Below are 18,999 nucleotides of genomic sequence, written 5' to 3' on the forward strand. Positions count from 1 at the left end.
TAGGGCCGTACCAGTGGCATACGGAGGTTCCCAGGCTAGGGGGTCTGAACAGAGCTACAGCTGCTGGGCTACGCCACAGCCACAGCAATGTTAGATCCGAGCTGCATCTGTGACCTACACCACAGCTCACGGCAACGCCAGATCCTTAACCCACTGAGCGAGGCCTGGGATCGAACCCGCAATCTCATGGTTCCTGGTTGGATTCATTTCCACTGCGCCAGGATGGGAACTCCTGCACAGTTGTTGTCTTTTACCCCACCTCCTACCAAGATTTAAGGGCATGTGACATAGAACCCACTTCTCAGTGGAAGATGTATCAAAGAATTTGTAGCTATATTTAATTCAATACAAACATGTATTCTTTTCTATACTTCGCTTTTTATAATTAAATGATGCTTGAAAAAACAAGACATGAGAAGAAAGCATAGCATGCTGTTAAGGTCATAGGCTTTGTAGTGAGACCAACTTGGTTGGAGACTCACTTCTGCCATGTGTTAGCTGTGTGACCTTTGAGTCTTACTTGATCTCAGGCTCCATTTCCTCGTCTGTAAATGTGGACAGTATTAGGGTACACAGAGGAGGGTGCTTAATGCATATTTGAGTTTGAATGAGTGTTGTGAGAATTAGCTGAAATAGTGTAAATAAATATTTTTGCACATGGTAAATGCCTTTTAAATGCTAGCTATTAAGTGTTCTGAGCTTTAAAAAAGATGAAGGATAATGTATTTCAGGGACAGTAACTAAATCTAGTTTGTAACAGAGTAGGATTAGTTATCCCATTTCTAGATATAGAGGAGATACAGACATCATTATTATTCTCATTAATCTGGAGGTTGTGTGTGTGCTTGATTAGGAAAGATAGTTTTCATCCTGAGTATGTAGGTGGGGAGGGGAGGCTGGGAGTGGCCTGTATTTACTAGAAACAGTGCTCCCTAAAGCCCCCAGAAGACTGACATTTCCCCTCTCCACCTCTGCTTCTGCTAAGACTCAGTAGCTCACCTCTGTCATATTTTAGCATCCAGTCAGAAGTATCCTTTGAGGGTGCCTATGGGAACCTCAAGCGGCTATATGACAAGGCAGCCAAAATGTACCACCAGCTGAAGAAATGTGAAACTCGGAAACTTTCTCCCAGCAAGAAGCGGTGAGTGGGGCCTGTGAGAGGAGGGGGTCTTTCTGCAGTTGGTGTAGTAGGACCACAGGGATTCTGGCGCCTTTCACCATTTACCCTGGGCTCCTCTCATTTCAGATGTAAAGACATTAAAAGGTTGCTGGTGAACTTCATGTATCTGCAGAGCCTCCTGCAGCCCAAAAGCAGGTGAGTGAGTGGAGGAGAGCGTGAACATGATCTGTGTCCTGTGAGCCCCATCCACGGTGGCTCCCTTATGGCAGGGGACTTGAGGAAGGAGTGGGCTGTTGAATTCTGCTTCTCTGTTGGAAATTCTTTAGCTGGCGAGTCCTTTCTTGGCATCCCTAACTGTCTCACCTTAGGTTCCAAGTCCATTCTCACCCTCTGGCACAGAGTGGGCACTTATTAGATGTTGAAGGAGTGGCTGAATGGGAAGCTCACACATAGCCCTTCTACCATGTGTCTGCCCCTCCCAGGTCATTCTGTCCGTTTTGGAGATCAGCCAGCACTGAGTCCTCCTGCTACTCTCTATGCTGTCTTCCCTGTAGGATCCTATATTCTTCTCTGAATCCAGTATTCCCAGTTCTTTTCACCTGGCCCTAACCTCCCCCATTATTCCTGTCCTTCCTTAGCTCCGTGGACTCAGAGCTGACGTCACTTTGCCAGTCAGTCCTAGAGGACTTCAACCTTTGTCTCTTCTACCTGCCCTCCTCACCCAACCTCAGCCTGGCCAGTGAGGATGAGGAGGAGTATGAGAGTGGATATGCTTTCCTCCCAGACCTTCTCATCTTTCAGATGGTCATCATCTGCCTTATGGGTGTGCACAGCTTGAAGAGAGCAGGTAACTTTCTCTGTGTCCCTCTTTTCTCCCCCCTGGCTTCTGGGATCCACTATCCTTTTCTGCAGCTCCTTGTCCATAAACTTGCTTCCACAAGCAGTCCCTTCACTACTTGTGTCGCTGCCTGGCTCTGCAAGAGAGGGGACAAGGAACCCTGCCCTAAAGGAGCTCCCAGTGAACAAAGGCAACAGCATATTCCTTCCCCCCTGCCCTCCCATTCCCACAAACACACACACTCTTGGCCAGGACCCAGGCAGACCCCAGGGTTGAGATGCTTTGCTGATGCTCCAGACAGAATGCAGACCTTGCTGGGGGTGGGGAGGTGGGAGCAGTTAGGCAGTTCTGAAGACTTTTCTGCCAGAGGTGTATGTAGAGCAAGATTAGACGGGAGGGAGGGGGAGGCAGGGCCGGGTGTGAAGGTGCTTGCAGTGGGGGAGGGACTTGTGTGAAGGCCTCAAAGGCCAGGGAGGTTGAGATGGGACAAGGGGATCCGTGAGCTTACATGAGGAAGCAGGATGAGTTGGCACAATTCTACAGTATAGGATGATAGTACAGAGCCCGGAGATATCTTTTTTTTCTTTTTTTTTTTAACCTTAGAGGAATTTTTGAGAGGTAGTTGGATCCTTGGAAGGGTTGAGAACAGGTGAGATGAGGTGAAGGTGCCTACTCATCTTTAGGACCCTGGGCCCCTAATTCCTGGCTTTCTTGGCTTTAGGATCCAAGCAGTACAGTGCAGCCATTGCCTTCACCCTGGCCCTCTTCTCCCACCTTGTCAATCATGTCAACATACGGCTGCAAGCTGAGCTGGAAGAGGGCGAGAATCCTGTTCCAGCATTCCAGAGCGATGGCACAGGTAGTGCAGGAAAGGGGAGGTTGTTACTGGAAAGATTAGTGTATGGGTGGGGACCATGGAAGGGGAACCACAGATGTGGCAGGAGAGGTGCTATCGAAGGATATCTTCCAGTGTCCTGGTTCCGATTTGTCCCTAGGCCCCACCTGACCATCCTCTTTCCATAGATGAACCAGAGTCCAAGGAACCCTTGGAGAAGGAGGAGGAGCCGGGTCCTGAGCCTCCTCCTGCAGCCCCTCAAGCGGGTGAGGTCAGAAAGAGCCGGAAATTCTCCCGCCTCTCCTGCCTCCGCCGCCGCCGCCACCCACCCAAAGCTGGTGATGATAGTGATCTGAGTGAAGGCTTTGAATCGGACTCGAGCCATGATTCTGCCCGGGCCAGCGAGGGCTCAGATAGTGGCTCCGACAAGAGCCTTGAAGGTGGGGGAACGGCCTTTGATGCTGAGACAGATTCAGAAATGAACAGCCAAGAGTCTCGATCAGACCTGGAAGATATGGAAGATGAGGAAGGGACTCGGTCCCCAGCCCTGGAGCCTCCTCGGGCCAGGTCTGAGGCTCCTGAATCCCTCAATGGCCCATTGGGCCCCAGTGAGGCCAGCATTGCCAGCAACCTACAAGCCATGTCCACCCAGATGTTCCAGACTAAACGCTGCTTCCGTCTGGCCCCCACCTTCAGCAACCTGCTCCTCCAGCCCACCACCGAAGCTCCCAGCTTGGCCAGCCGCAGGCCCTGTGTCAATGGGGATGTGGACAAGCCCTCAGAGCCAGGTACTTGGGCCTCTCTTCATCGTCCTGCTCTGATCCACAGCTCCATACCATTGACACTCACCTGAGAGAGGCCAGCTTCTTCTCTTTGAGTACCTCTCAACTGTACCCTCACTGCCTTATCTTTGCTCTCTCCTTTTAGTGAAGCCTGGGAATTTTTTCCTGGGAATCTCACCTCCTCACTTCCTCATTCTCAGCTCCCAGCTAATTTTGTGGTCTTATTCCCCTCCCACTCTGCCTTATTCTCTGGGTTTGGGGCTTTCCTCCCCATTTGAAACTGAAGCTGTAGCTCCTGCCCCTGCTATCCCAGGTCCTGCCAGGGCCCCCGGAAGCTAGAAAAACCAGTACCCACCAGGGCAGGTGGATTAGAGTGAGACCCTTTTCCTGAGGGCCTTCCCCTGAGGTGCAAAAGGAGCACCCGGTTAGCAGCGGTGGGCATTTGTCGTGTCTGCTCTATGCCACGCATTAGGCTGAACTTTTTTCAGGTCTTGTCTTGCTTAATTTTCACAGCAGTCTTGTGGTTGAAGAATCATCATCCCCATTCTGAATGCTTTCCTTTACCCCCAGGCGCCTGTGCACTGTGCTCCTTTGGTCTGGAATATGCTTTTCCTCCCTTGACCTGAGCCTTGTCACTTGACTGATCCTCACTTGCCCTCTAGATTTTAGCTTAAAAGTCATTTGGGGTCTGGGATTCCTCAGGGGTAAGCTTCCTATTGCCCCTGCCCCCTTAAAGTCAATGAATTTTATTACACTTATAGTTGTACAGTGATCATCACAACCCAGTTTTATAGCATTTCCATCCCAAACCCCCATCCCATCTCCCCACCCCCCAACCTGTCTCCTTTGGAAACCATAAGTTTTTCAAAGTCTGTGAGTCAGTATCTGTTCTGCAAAGAAGTTCATTGTGTCCTTTTTTTAGATTCCACGTGTAAGTGATAGCATTTGATGTTGGTGTCTCATTGTCTAACTTCACTTAGCACGATAACTTCTAGGTCCATTCACATTGCTGTAAATGCCTTTATTTCTTTCCTTTTTATGGCTGAGAAGTATTCCACTATGCATATGTACCACATCTTTATCCACTCCTTTGTTGGTGGACATTTAGGTTGATTCCATGTCTTGGCTATTGTATATAGTGCTGCAATGAACATTGGGATACATGTGTCTTTTTGAGTCATCGTTTTCTCTGGATAGATGCCCAGGAGTGGGATTGCTGGATCAAATGGTAATTGTATTTTTCTTTTTCTTTTTTTTTCTTTTTTTCTTTTTTTTTGTCTTTTTGCCATTTCTTGGGCTGCTCTAACGGCATATGGAGGTTCCCAGGCTAGGGGTCTAATCGGAGCTGTAGCCGCCGGCCTACACCAGAGCCACAGCAACGTGGGATCTGAGCCGCATCTGCGACCTACACCACAGCTCATGGCAACGCCGGATCATTAACCCACCGAGCAAGGGCAGGGACCGAACCCACAACCTCATGGTTCCTAGTCGGATTCGTTAACCACTGAGCCACGACGGGAACTCTGGTAATTGTATTTTTAGTTTTTTGAGGAATTGCCATACTGTTTCCCATAGTGGTTGCACCAGTTTACATTCCCACCAACAGTATAGCAGGTTCCCTTTTCTCCACACCCTTTCCAGCATTTGTAGACTTTTTGATGCTGGCCATTCTGGCTGGTGTAAGGGGTTATCTCATAGTAGTTTTTGATTTGCATTTCTCTAATAATGAGTGATATTGAAAGTCTTTTCATGTTTTTGTTTGTTTGTTTGTTTGTTTTTTGACCATCTGTATATCTTCTTTGGAGAATTGTCCGTTTAGATTTTTTGATGGGGTTGTTTGTTCTGTTGGCTTTTACAGCCTCTGCACTTTTGCAGCTTCCAGCCCTTTCCCACTCAGGTAACATCTGTAGACTTGTCTGTCTCCCCACCAACACTCTGAGGGCAGGACTGTGTGTCTTGTCTATTGCTATATCCTCAGTACCTAACATAGTGCCTGGCACATGGATGGGACCTAGGAAATGTTGAATGAATTAAAGAAATGTGGAGTTCATGCCATGGTGCAGTGAGTTAAGAATCCGACTGCTGGAGTTCCCAGTGTGGTACAGCAAGTTAATGATCTAGCTTGTCTCTGTGGAGGTGCTGATTTGATCCCTGGCTTGATACAATGGGTTAAGAATCAAGTGTAACTACAGCTGTGGTGTAGGTTGAAGCTCCAGCTTGGATTTGATTCCTGGCCTGGGAACTTCCACATGCTGTGAGGGTGGCTGAGCTCTGGTCACTGCAAAGGCACAAGTTCAATCCCTGGCCTGGAGCAGTGGATTAAAGGATCCAGCATTGCTGCAGCCGCAGCATAGTTTGCAGCTGCAGTTCAGATTCAGTCCCTGGCCCAGGAGCTTCCTTATGCCATGGGTGCGGCCATTTAAAAAAAGAAGAAATGAAGAAGCCGATGCTCAGAGGTAGAGTTTGATCTGCTTCGTGTTCTAACCTGCAGACTTGAAGAGCTAGGAGTTAGAAGTTTTTTTTTTTTGTTTTTTTTTTTTTTGTTTTGCTCCTTTCTACTGTCTGCTGTCCCTTTGCACAGAATAGGCACATCATAAACATCAGTTGAGTCAGTAGCTGCAGACCTCATGAATTAGCTTGAATCTGAAAGAATTTTTTTTTAGGTGTGCACCTGCAGTGTATGAAGGTTCCCAGGCTAGGGGTCCAGTCAGAGGTACAGCTGCCGGCCTACACCACAGCCTCAGCAGTGCGAGATCTGAGCCATGTCTGCGACCTACACCACAGCTTACAGCAACACTAGATCCTTAACCTACTGAGCAAGGCCAGAGATCAAACCTGCAACCTCATGGTTCCTAGTTGGATTTGTTTCTGCTTCGCGACGACAGGAACTCCCTGAATTGTATTTTTAAAGGCACCAAGCTTTTGGCTTAAAAGCAGCCAGTTTCTAGTGGGCCTAGGAATATTAGGCAGGGGTCTTACTCCTCTTTTTTCATGTCAGAATTCTTCAGAAGAGTCTGGCGGGTTGGGGCATGCTCCCCCCAACACACACACAGAGCTGCAGCCTGTTGCCACGTGCCTTCTAGTTGCTCATTCCAGTTCTCTATCACCCACCTCCAGCCTCTGAAGAGGGCTCTGAGTCGGAGGGAAGTGAATCTAGTGGGCGTTCCTGTCGGAATGAGCGCAGCATCCAGGAGAAGCTGCAAGTCCTGATGGCTGAAGGCCTGCTTCCTGCTGTGAAAGTCTTCCTGGACTGGCTGCGGACCAACCCTGACCTCATCATTGTGTGTGCACAGGTGTGTCACCCCACTGCCCTGTCAGGTCCCAGGGTGTTAGGGCAGGACGCCAGCCAGGAGGGGGCATGGGAATCCCCTCAGATGGTCTCATTGAGACAAAAGTTATTGTCAAGCACCTGCTCTGTGCTGCTTCCTAAGCTTTTTATGGGACAAAGATTAGGCATGATCTTTGCTCTCAAAGAGCCAAGGAGCACTGCTTATTCTGCTTTGTATCTCCAATACGAGGCATAACGTCTGCCATTATGAGTAGTGTTGATGAAAGTAAGTGTTTGAGGGCCAACCTGGATATCTAAACTCTGGAGCCTGGAGAAAGGAGAGAGCGCTGAGTAGTGGTGAGAGAGAAGGGACCAGAAAGTGGCAGGATATTCAGGAGGTGCAGGTGTTGTGGGCAGGGAAGTGGCTTCAAGTGAGTCCTGCAGCTGGAGCAAGTAGTCTCAAAGGTGGGCTGCAGTGGAGGCTGGCTGGGGTGAGGCGGCCTTCTTCCCATCTCAGGTTCAGAGTCTCAGTCTTGAGCCTCTGGTGCCCTGAGCCTTTTCTTCTGTGTTGATTTATTCCAGTAGCACACCTGCCTGCCATGAAAGACCCTTTTCCCTGCTGGTCGCCATCTTCCCTAGATGAGAGAGTTTGGGTCAGGGCCAGGCACACCCTTGGGTGTGTGCTTGTGCGTGATGACAGCTAGTTAGTCACTGTTAGTCATCAAGGGTGGTGTGGTGAAGATGGAGGTGCATGTCACATCCCTGGAGAGGCGACCCGGGATGGGCACGTGTGGAGGGCTGGGAAGGAAACGTTTTTGCTAGATGGGGAGAAGCCTCTTCCAGTGTTCAAGCTTTGTCCTCTGCCAAGGTCCAGAGAGTTCTTCCTGTGGTCTCATGTCTCCCCTTTTCATGAAGCCTTCATCATGGTCCTCCTTCATTTCTCCCTATCAAATACCTCTAGACCTGTGACCATAGCCTCACACCCCCCAGATGTAGTGCTTTTCTTACTCATGGCCATCCTCCAGCACGGCCCCAGCTGAAGGCCTCCTCTCTTTCTCCCTCAAGAGCTCTCAAAGTCTGTGGAACCGCCTGTCTGTGTTGCTGAATCTGTTGCCAGCTGCTGGCGAACTCCAAGAGTCTGGTGAGTGAGTCCCTGGCACTGCCCTGCTTTCCACTCTCCCTCACTGGCCCCATGAAGCCCACCCCCCCTTCCCTGGTAACCCAGCCCTTGGGGTAAGGAGGTTAATGGGATTCACTGCCCAGTCTCCCTGACACACAGCAGTCATTGTGGTCTGGGCCTCTCTGGTTTCCTGCCCCAACACTGTCCCACTGTGGGCAGGTGGCCTGGTCCGTCAGGGAGTGTGTTCCCTGGCGAAGGCAGTGGGGTGGGCAGCAGCAGAGTGAGGGGAGCCTAGGAGCCAGCCCCAGTCACTGGTGTGGCACTGATGCTTCTTCGTTGAGAATTGACTTTGATTTCAGAGCTCATCTCTCTGGTTCATCCCCTCCTAACACCTTCCAGCTGGCAGTCACCTTCTCCTACCTCTGGACTCACCCAAGGGCGATGCATTCCAGAGCCCCTCCTCTCCCCACCTGCTCTACTCCTCTAACCCTTCTAGCTTTGGTTTCCTAAAGCTCTGCCTCACAGCCTGGGAATTCCCAAAGGGAAGGGGCTCCCACAGGGCAGGTGGTCTCACGTGTTCTCTTTCTCCCCAGGCCTGGCCCTGTGTCCCGAGGTCCAGGATCTTCTTGAAGGTTGTGAACTGCCTGACCTCCCTTCTAGCCTGCTGCTCCCAGAAGACATGGCACTTCGCAACCTGCCTCCCCTCCGGGCTGCCCACAGACACTTTAACTTTGACACGGATCGGCTCCTGCTCAGCGCCCTAGAGGAGGTGAGGATATCGTTTCTGATGCCAGAAGCTCTGTTGTTAGTCAGACTTGGCAGCAAAGCAGGGGCTCAGGGTCGGAGCGGGTGGCAGGCACCCTCCCATCAGGACAGGGAGCATGTCTGTGGCTGCAGTGAATCCTTCTTCACTCAGCCATTTGGGCTTCCTTTCCTTCGTGGTGGATGTCCTTCCACAGGTCTGGTCTTGGTAGGTGTCTCCCTGTGTAGAACAGGCCTCCTTCCCCTTTTTCTAGCTTTTGTAGGGGACAGAACAAGTCAGTTACTAGGGCTTTGGAATCTTTGTCGGTCTCTTTTCTTTTCTGGGCTCTGCCTCCTCTAAGCTGACCAGCAAACACTGGGGGAAAGTTAGAGCTGGCAGGGAATGTGCTTCCACTTAGTCTAGTGACTTTTACCTTTGAATCTGTGTCACCACGAGGGCCATCTGGGAACAGCAGAGGGAAGCCAAGCATACAGGCCTCCCTGCCCCCCTCCCAACACCCCCTCCTTGGTTTCTCCTTGTCCAACCAGAGCAGCTTGGCTTTTGGTCTATTTATATTTTAGGGTTCTAGATAAGATTCTTTTTTTTTTTTTTTGCGCCGCACCTACGGCATATGGAGGTTCCCAGGCTAGGGGTCTAATTGGAGCTGCAGCCACCGGCCGATGCCACAGCCCAAGCATCATGGAATCCAAGCCACGTCTGCGACCCACACCACAGCTCACAGCAATGCCAGATCCTTAACCCACTGAGCGAGGCCAGGGATCGAACCCACAACCTCATGATTCCTAGTCGGATTTGTTTCCGCTGTGCCACGATGGGAACTCCAGATTCTTGTTTGACGGGGAAGGAAAGGTATTGCTTACCAGAAACAGAAGCTGGAAATGGTGATCTAGTTTGTCCTCTCATTTTGTTATTATTACTTTTTTTTTGTCTTTTTGACCTTTCCAGGGCTGCTCCCACGGCATATGGAGGTTCCCAGACTAGGGGTCTGATCGGAGCTGTAGCCACCAGCCTACGCCAGAGCCACAGCAACGCGGGATCCGAGCCGCGTCTGCAACCTACCCCACAGCCCATGGCAGCACCTGATCCTTAACCCACTGAGCAAGCCAGGGATCGAACCCGCAACCTCATGGTTCCTAGTCGGATTCGTTAACCACTGAGCCACAACGGGAACTCCTGTCCTCTCATTTTACACGTGAGGACTGAGACCCAGAGGAGAGAGATGCCGTAAGAACCCAGGTCTCAGCACTCCTAGCCTAGGGCCCTTGTCTCTTCCTTCTCAGCCCTGAGTCCAGCTTCTCTATCCCTCTTCGGAGTCTTCTTGGTGTACTTGCTTACTTCTGCTTATTCCTTTTCTGACAACTAGAGGCTCTGAGCCTCGGTGCTCCTCTTTTCCACCCCACAGATCACAAACCTTTGCATGGATCCTGTATTGCTGAGGTGGCTGGGCTGGTAGGGAGGTGGGTGGGAAGGAGCCCTGCTCACCCCTCTCAGCCCAGCCGCCTCCCCTGTCTTCTCATAGACGGTCGTGCGCATTTGCTGCATCCGCAGCTTTGGCCACTTTGTTGCCAGCCTACAGGGAAGCATCCTTCAGTTCAACCCAGAGGTTGGCATCTTCGTCAGCATCGCCCAGTCTGAGCAGGAGAGCCTGCTGCAGCAGGCCCAGGCCCAGTTCCGCATGGTGAGTCAGGCGTCCTTCCCCATCTGCTCTGCACCCATGAGCTCACTGAGAAGCCAGGGTCAGAGGCTCAGACAGGCCAGGGGCCCTTGACTGAAGAACCGGGTCAGTCTGGCTGGGGAGTTCAAGCTTAGGGAGAGAGGAGGCTGGGGAGGGGACTAAGGGCTGATAGGGAGCAGGGGCATCCTGACACCGGGCCTGTATCTGGACTGACTGAGGGTTGAAGACCGTCTCTGTCACCTCATAGTCTGAATTGAGCAAGTTGCTTAACTTTGGTAAGCCTGTTTTTTATCGATTAATTAGGAATAGTCGAATCAGCTTTGTGGAGTTGTTGTGACGATGGAGTGAGAGTGAATGTCGGGCACTGCACAGTGCATCGTGAGGTGTGTGTGCTCAGCACTGCTCCTTTCCCTTTGCTTTTAGAGGGAAGAAGACTGAGCACTGGAGGGATCTTGGCATCAGACACCTTGCAGAAACCCTCCTATCCCACAAAAGCCCCAATGAGTAGGAGGTGGCCTGTGTTCCCTTTTTTCCATTCAAGCATCCATTCCGCGAGTATTTATTGAGTCTGCCCATTCCAGACCCGTCGCTATCCTACCTAGGCATGGGGGTTACAGCAGCAAACAAGACAAGCCTTTCTCTTGTGGGGTTAATACTTTGTGAGCAACAATCTGGGTTCTGCAGTGGGGCCTGTACAGCCCTGGCCATGTTGTCCTCCCCAGGCTAAGTGGCACTGGTGCATCTGGGGTGGTGCTGTCTGGCAGGGAGCGCAGCTCACATGTCTTGGCAAGCCTTAGGGGTTCTTCTTCATCTCAAGCCAGTCTCCTCCCCCGTGTTCTTCCTTTCCCCAGCTCAGGCTCCTGCACCCCTCTGAGCAATCCCTTCCTGCGGATGTTCTGCTTGATGGGAAGGGGCACAGGCTCCCCCGAAACTCCTTTCCTTTGCTGCCTTAAAAGCAAGCATAGTTTGTAAAAACTAACCTTTTGTGTTAAGACTTTTGTTGCTGTTCCATAGGGGAAAGTGCAGGGGGTTACAAAAATAATTGTGGGGAAGTTACACAGCTTCAAAAAATGTTTGAGTTTTTGCAGGCATTTCCTCTGGCCTAAAGCTCCTTAAGACGCCTCTTGTGGGGCAGGGAATACCTGAAAGCTTGACTGGTATGGTGCTGGGCACCATGGGCCATGCTGGACTCAGGCCACATTGTCTGCTGGGGCTGCCCCCTGCTCTGCCTCAGTTACGTGTCCACTGCAAGGGGTTTATTCCCCAGCAGCAGCAGCGTGGTCCTTGTCATATTGCCATCTACCATCATTTCTGGAGAGCTTTCCATATGCAAAGCTTCTTTTGCATGTGGCATCTCATTAAATTCAGCAACAGCCTGTGAGGTGGGTGCTTGCAGCTTCGTTTTACAGATGAGGAAGTGCTGAATGTCACAGAGAGGTATCAGGGACCAGTGATCAGAGGTCTCTGGCATTGGAAAGACCTTGACCTTGTTTTAAGTTGCTGTGGGAGCTTAGCTTCTCTGCAGGTCAGGTGGGCCGCTGCCCCTGTTCTCTGGGCTGTAGTGTCTGCCTGGGCTTAGGAACCCCTCTTTCCCGATGGGACCTTAGGTTTTCCCTCAGCAACTCTTAGGCCCACAGCTCTAGACTGCCGGATAGCAGAGCCTCAGCTTAGTGCAGCTCTCCTCTTGCTGGGTCCAGGCGGATCTCCACGCACCTGCACTGGTTCTCTGGGGTGCCCATCCCTCTCATGGGTTTGATTTCTACAGTGAGAAGAGGGGAAGTTTGTCCGCAGTGCTCTGGATCCTTACCAGTCTGCCAGCAGGGCCTGTGAGAAGATGACTCTCACTTAGACTCTGGTCTTTTGCTTCCCTTCTTCCTTCCTCTACCAGAGTTTCTTGAAGGGGGCACTCCTGGCATTTTGGTCAGGACCATTCTTTGTTGTGAAGGATGCTGCAGGTGGGGTGGGAGATGGACATTGCATAACAAGAAATGATAGTATAATTATCTAAACTAAGAAATTAGGTGGAGTTCCATGGTCACTCAGTGTGTTAAGGATCCCACCTTGTCACTCCCGTAATCATGTTCGATCCCTGACCCAGAAGCTTCAACAATCCCAAGCCCCAAGCCTTGGGCATGGGGGAAAGAAAAACTAATAAATTAAGATTAGTACAATACTATTAGCTATAGACTTTATTCAGATTTTACTAGTTTTTCTATGAATGTCTATTTTTGTTGTCTAGGATCTTGACACTTCTGAAGTTTTAGTCAGGAGTTCCCTGGTGGCTCAGTGAGTTGAGGATCTGATGTTGTCATTACTGTGGCTCGGGTTACTGCTGGGGGCCAGGTTTGATCCCTGGCCCAGGGAACTTCTCATGCTGTGGATGCTGCCAAAAAAAAGGAGTATCAGTCAGTTGTTTTATAGTGTCCTTCAGTTTAGCTTTGTCTGGTGTCTTCTCATGATTAGGATGGATTATACATTCCAGATTATTAATATTTTAAAGCATCTCTCTAATGATGCCCCTTTGCTTGTCACAGAGTCTTCAGTGGCTCCCTCTATCTCTTGGAATAAGTCCCCATTCTTAACCTCATCTTTTAGACCATATTAAGGAATTTGGACTTGATCCAGAAGATAGAAAAACCATTAGAGGGCATTTGATCAGGGTCATGGTGGACATCAGATGATTTTTGAGAGATTGCATTGGTTGCAGGCAGAGAAGATGGATTGGGTTAGCGGCTGAGATGAGGTGGTTACAGAAGTCCAGGTGGGAGGTACTGGCTTAGACCAGGGTAGCACATTGAAGATGGAGGGCTGCACAGGGATTTGAATGACTTTTAAGGGGTACAGTTGACAGAACTGGGAGGCTGATAACTTCTGGGACCGAGAGAGGGAAAAGTAAAACGAGCTAGCTTTTCTGATGTGGGCTGGGGAGCACTAGAGGATGACAAGCAGGTTTTGAGGAGCAGATGGCGCTGTCGAGTAGGCGGTTGGGTGTGTAGGTCTGAAACTTGGGTGGTCAGGTCTGGGCTGAAGCTGCAGATTTGGAATAAGTTGGCAAATGGATGGTGCTAGAGTGTGAGAGGTGCGTGGATGGTACTCCCTGGGAGGGAGGGCGGGTTGAGAGAAGCAGAGATGGAACCCAGAGGCACAGCGAGGTGCTGTCCCCTCCCCCTCCTGGGGAGCTGGAACAGCGTGGCTTCCGCAGGCTGCTAATGGAACACGTTTGGTTTGCCCCACAGAGAGGTTTTTTCTTCCACCGCTCCCTGCCCCTCACTTAGCAGGGTCCATAGAGAGCTGGCTTTATATGAGGCCATACTGAGTTCAAACCCCAGGAATCCCTCCTGGTCTTTCTGATCACTGGAGAAAGGAGTATTCCCCCAGCTGCTTGTCCTGAGCTTAGAGCTGGTGTTCTCCCCTTATAGGCACAGGAGGAAGCTCGGCGGAACAGGTTAATGAGGGACATGGCTCAGCTACGACTTCAGGTAGGAAGTTGGGGCTCAGCGCTCCTTCTGCTCTTGATCTGGTCATTGCTTAAAAGTGCCTTGGCCCATCCTCACCCCTCCAGCTGCAGCCTCTGCCGGGGTCCTCCACCGTGCCCGGCTGCCCTCCCAGCCTCCTAGATGGCCTTCCTATTGCTGACTTGTCACTGAGCCTTCGTCCTTCCTTCTGCCTTCACTTCTTTTTTCCTTCTCTTTCTCTTTACCTTAACCTTTGCGTCTGTCTTCTTTATCTACGAGGCCCTAGAGGTAAGAGGGGCCCCGTGTCCCCCTTGGCAGCAGAAGGAGGCCCATAAGACCCCCATTCTTCCCCAGCCCAGGCTGCACACTGCTCTACCCCCTCTGCCTTCTCTCACCAGCTCGAGGTCTCTCAGCTGGAAGGGAGCCTGCAGCAACCCAAGGCCCAGTCAGCAATGTCTCCCTACCTCGTCCCTGACACCCAGGCCCTCTGCCACCACCTCCCAGTCATCCGCCAGCTGGCCACCAGTGGCCGCTTCATTGTCATCATCCCAAGGACAGGTAAGCATGTTGGAGAGGTGGGGGGAGGGGAGAATGTGGCTAAAAGAGACTCTGGCTTGGGATTGAGAGACCCTTACTTGGGGCCCAGTTTACGCATAGTGGCCATGGTCAAGACCTGCCACCTCCCTGAACCTGTCATTTTCATCTATGAAGTGGATGTGACAATCTCTGTTAAACCCTGACTCACAAGGTGGTTGGGAGAAACAGATGAAAAAACCTGATGAGAGCAGTTGATAAGTTGCCAGATACATTGCTGGCAGAAGGTCAGCAGTGGGATTCCTACAGGAGCCACGGTCCCCTCCTTTCCTGCAGTGTGTCCTGGAGCAAACGCAGATGCTTATGCAGCGCCCCATGACACAACAGCCTGAATTCATCTGTTTTGTCCTCTCCCTACCCCCACCTTGCCCACCAGTGATCGATGGCCTGGATTTGCTGAAGAAGGAACACCCTGGGGCCCGGGATGGGATCCGATACCTAGAGGCAGAGTTTAAAAAAGGGAACAGGTGAGTACAGGCCTGGCTGGACCTGTGCTGAGCCCAGACAACAAATGCAGGTTCCTCTTGTAAGATACTTGCTTGTGGTCCCTGCTCACAGTTGGCTCGCAGCCTGGGGAGGGAGGCCAAAGACATAATTAGAAGTCAGGGTCCTGGGTGCTGAAATAGATGGTGATTGGAGGAGCCAGGAGTCTTCTCAGGGAGCACTGACCTGCTCTCCATCTACCTCTGGGGCAAGCATGAGATCAGGGTCACTGAGAGGGGAGCAAACCCCCAATCCAGGCTGTGGGTCCTTTGCAGGATTTTTTCCTGTTTTAGGTGGTCAGGTTGACCAGGGTGGGAGGGAGGATGGTCAGGGCTGCCCACCGTCTTCCCACCTTCCAGTGAAGCCATCAGGAGAGAGAGGAGGGCAGGTGTAGGTGTTCATCCCAGCACAGCCCTTCTTTCTGGCTTTTAGGGCCCTGAGAGGACTAGGCAGTGGGCTTAGGGCAGAGGGAGAAAGCTGCCCCTCCCTGCTGCTGGCCCACCCCTCCTCTGCATCTGCCCTTGCCTGGCCAGGAAGCTGCACAAAGGCTGCTTGTTTGGACCTTGTCTCCAGAAGCACTGGCTTGAAAGGCATCTGCTGCTTCTCCCCTCTCAGCTGCTCCCCCGGGAGGAACCAAAGAATTGATGTTATCAGGAGGGAAAGTGAGCTGGGCTCAGCAGCCAGGAAGCCACTTTGAAATGGCTCCACACAGACCTGTGATGGGGAGACACGCCTCCTTCCATAAAACTGGCTCCCCTGTGCTACAATGGCCTGCTTTGTATGAGGTGCCTTCCTTCTCCTCTGCCCCCCACCTCTACTCTCTCTCCTCCTTTGCAGGTACATTCGCTGCCAGAAAGAGGTGGGCAAGAGCTTTGAGCGGCATAAGCTGAAGAGGCAGGATACAGATGCTTGGTAAAATTTCAGCCCCCACCCCTAGAACCTCAGAGAGGCTGCTCGCTTTGCTCCTCTGTGGGCGCTCCCTGGGAGAGCGGGACAGGGCCAGAGAATTCTTTAACAGGCAGCAGCACCAGCCTGGGGCCTCGCTCAGCCTGCCAGGGGGCCTCTTGCACATCTCACCTTGGATAGAGTGAGAAGTTGCTCCAGCACCGGAGCCCCATGGCCCTGAGATACTTGTGCTATGTTCTCACTCCTTGCACCTCTGCCTCCTCCCCGTAGCACGTCCCCAGGCCCAGCTTTCAGGCTTGGCTGCCTGGTTTCTGTGACTCTCTCTTGGTGCCCTCCCTGCCCCCAGGCTTCCCCGGTGCCCTGGAGATCTGTTGTTCAGGCCTTGCTAATGCTGGGGCACGGCCCACCTTCCCCTCCTCCCCACCAGGACACTCTATAAGATCCTGGACAGCTGCAAACAGCTGACTCTGGCCCAGGGGGCAGGAGAGGAGGACCCGAGCGGCATGGTGACCATCATCACAGGCCTTCCACTGGACAACCCTAGCGCGCTCTCAGGCCCTATGCAGGTGGGTCATGGCGTGAGGTGGGGGGAGAGTGTGGAATGGGGACAGGGTCTCAGAGTCAGCTCCCTCAGACCAGACTACTACCCCTTCTTCCGTCACCTCTTCCCCAGCCTCTCAGTACTTGTGCCACAGTTCAGGAGACCAGGCCCTCCTCCATCTTTCCTTCCCCCCAATTCCACAGGCAGCCTTGCAGGCCGCTGCTCATGCCAGTGTGGACATCAAGAATGTTCTGGATTTCTACAAGCAGTGGAAGGAGATTGGTTGAGACCGACCCCCAGGCCCTGCAGCGGGGCTGACTCCAGATCTCTCCTGCCCTCCCTGGCAGCCAGGACCACCACCTGTAGTCATCCCACCACACGCAGACTCACGCACGCACACAGGAAGGAAGCCCAGCTGCATACAGGCTGCAAGGAGGGCCCAGGAGCCAGCTGGGAGGGCGGGGTAACCCCTGTTGCCAAGACGACGTCAGGAAGGCAAGGAAGGTGCTTGGAGCAGGAGAGGCCTGTGGGCCCCTAGGCAGCCTTCCTGCCTCAGCCCCCTGTTTTCCCCAGGGGCAGGTGGCAGGCACGGGTGTCTGCGTTTCATTGGAGTGATTCCTGGACCTCTGAGGGGAGGGGACAGCAGAAGGGGCCCTTCTGCTTCACCCAAGATGCAGGGTGGTTGGTGCCGGGAGTTTGGGCCCTCCAGCTCTGGGGGAAGAGTGGGTAATTCCAGGTATCTGGGTGGGTTCTCTGCAGACCCTTCCTCTCCTCAAGGACCACCCATCCCCGTCTCATCTCCCTTTGCAAAGGCTGGGCAGCTCTGGAGCCTTGGGGACTCTGAGAGAAGAGGGACCTGGAGCTGGCTGCATTGACAGCAAGGCGGGGCTTAGATCCCCTCCTCCTGCTGCAGGGGCCGCCATGCGCACGTGTTGCCCCACTGCTGATTTCTCTCTGCCTCCGTCTAGTGTCCAGGGGAGGGAGCAGGCCCACGACAGCTGCAGGCAGTCTGGCCTGTATGCCAGTGAGGGCTTCTGTGCCCACCAGCCCCATGGTCACTTCGCTTTGTGCTCTGGGCTGCTGTGCTGGGATGCCAGTACGAGGAGGGCGGGGTACAGTTTGAGGCCACCCCCCTCCCTTACTACCTAGGGAAGGGCCTATGTTCTTGTGGGCAGCAGGAAGGAGAGGCCCCTTGAAGCTGCCTGGCCAGGGGCCCTCTGTCCTGATGGACTTCCCTACTTTTGTCCTTCCCCAGGACTAAAGGCCTGGAGGAGCAGAGCAAGGGGCCAGCTTTTGGAATGTTGAGGTGAATGTGGGAGCAGAGATCATGAATAGCTCAGGGCAGTGGGTGGAGCAGCAAGAGTGGGGCTGCATGTGGGAGGCTCTGGCCAGGATTGCCTCGGCCCCTCCTCAGGCTGCACGTGTAGCTGAGGGCGGGGGGGTCTCAGCTCTGCTGTCCCCAACCCCCGCGCTAGCCTAGCTTCCCAGGCTGTTCTCAGAGGAGGGCAGGCTTCCTGCCTCCTTCCTCTAAGACAGCAGATCTGGGACAACCTGGGGGGGGGGGTAGGGTCACTCCCACTTCCAGTCCCTGACAGAGACTGAGACTAAAGCATCACTTAATAAAGACCCCCCCGAAGCCCACTCCCTGTCTTCTGGTGCCTTTCTGTACAGTTTTATTGGGATGTTGGAGATTACCTGCGTTGAGGTGGACCTGTTGAAGCAAGAAACCAGCAATTGGAGCACAAACTCCAGAGATGGTTTTAATAGACTGTTCATTGCCTCTGTGAACTCAGTTCTGAGCAGGTGCCTTCCCAAGGGTGATAGGTGAAAATGTACAGTTGAACATGGGGTTTTAGGACGCTGACCCTTATGCAATCAAAAATCCACACCTGACTTTACTGTGGGCCCTCTGTATCTGTAGTTCTAAAGCCACCATTCAACCAGCTGGGGACCATGTAGTACTAAGGATGTATTTAGTGAGAGGAATCTGCATATAAATGTAGTTCAAACCCATGTTCAGGGGTCAACTGCCTGGGGGTAGTTTACTGTCTCCAGCTGGATCCTCTGAATTGGTGAGAAACTTCCTGTAAAGGAGAGGTGAGGGTGAGCCTTGAAACCAGACTGAAACCCCTGTCCCTCTGCAAGGACTGACACCTCAGGTGTATCTTTGGGGAGTGGAGAAGTTTGGCACATCCCTCGTGGTTGAATCAACACTCACCAGATGCTTTTGCTCTGGATCCTGCCAAGCACCAGGCACTGAGGCAGCAAAGCAGTGAGAAGTGGTTTCAGAAATCCGGTCAAGGTTCAGATTCCTCTGCCCAGCCTAAGGCAGAGCCATCCTCAGGCAGTACAGTCTGAGGGGGGCACTCCCCATCACCCTTTTGGCATCCTGGTGAGGGCCCCGGCAAGTCTGGTGGGGTGGGGTCAAGCTGGAGGGGCTGGCAGCGTGTTGGAGGCCAAGTGAGCTGCCTGCTAATGGGGCCGGGCCACCCCGTGCTGTTCCCTGGAGGCTGGACAAGGCTGGGATTGTTCCCTGGCTTCCCTTTGTCTCCCACTCCCCGCCCAGGCCTGGCCTGCCTGCCACTCTCCTCTTCTGTTGGTCTGGCTGGCAAGAGCCTG

General features: G+C 52.6%; 1 protein-coding gene across 4 annotated transcripts in view; it reads left to right on the plus strand.

The window, feature by feature from the left end:
* Nucleotides 1-18,021, plus strand: part of SMG5 (SMG5 nonsense mediated mRNA decay factor) — a 31,450-nt gene extending 13,429 nt beyond the window's left edge. For 2 of the 4 annotated variants that reach the window (XM_021089680.2, XM_085022751.1), the window contains exons 8-22: nt 1,016-1,141; nt 1,247-1,315; nt 1,759-1,967; nt 2,680-2,817; nt 2,982-3,581; nt 6,693-6,868; nt 7,909-7,984; nt 8,557-8,732; nt 10,246-10,404; nt 13,821-13,880; nt 14,255-14,414; nt 14,827-14,917; nt 15,771-15,845; nt 16,267-16,405; nt 16,584-18,021. In XM_021089680.2, the coding sequence (XP_020945339.1) occupies nt 1,016-1,141; nt 1,247-1,315; nt 1,759-1,967; nt 2,680-2,817; nt 2,982-3,581; nt 6,693-6,868; nt 7,909-7,984; nt 8,557-8,732; nt 10,246-10,404; nt 13,821-13,880; nt 14,255-14,414; nt 14,827-14,917; nt 15,771-15,845; nt 16,267-16,405; nt 16,584-16,667 (2,338 nt within the window). In that variant the 3' untranslated portion in view covers nt 16,668-18,021. Of the gene's footprint in view, nt 1-34; nt 1,142-1,246; nt 1,316-1,758; nt 1,968-2,679; nt 2,818-2,981; nt 3,582-6,692; nt 6,869-7,908; nt 7,985-8,556; nt 8,733-10,245; nt 10,405-13,820; nt 13,881-14,254; nt 14,415-14,826; nt 14,918-15,770; nt 15,846-16,266; nt 16,406-16,583 lie in introns of all 4 variants that reach the window. The other 2 variants (XM_085022752.1, XM_085022750.1) reach the window with 2 other exon arrangements.
* The last annotated feature ends 978 nt before the right edge of the window (nt 18,022-18,999 follow it).

Source organism: Sus scrofa, chromosome 4 (genome assembly GCF_054392235.1).
Source record: "Sus scrofa isolate SSC_HxYL_T2T_F1_AM1 chromosome 4, Sscrofa_HxYL_maternal_Yorkshire_Landrace_v2.0, whole genome shotgun sequence".
NCBI lineage: Eukaryota > Metazoa > Chordata > Mammalia > Artiodactyla > Suidae > Sus > Sus scrofa.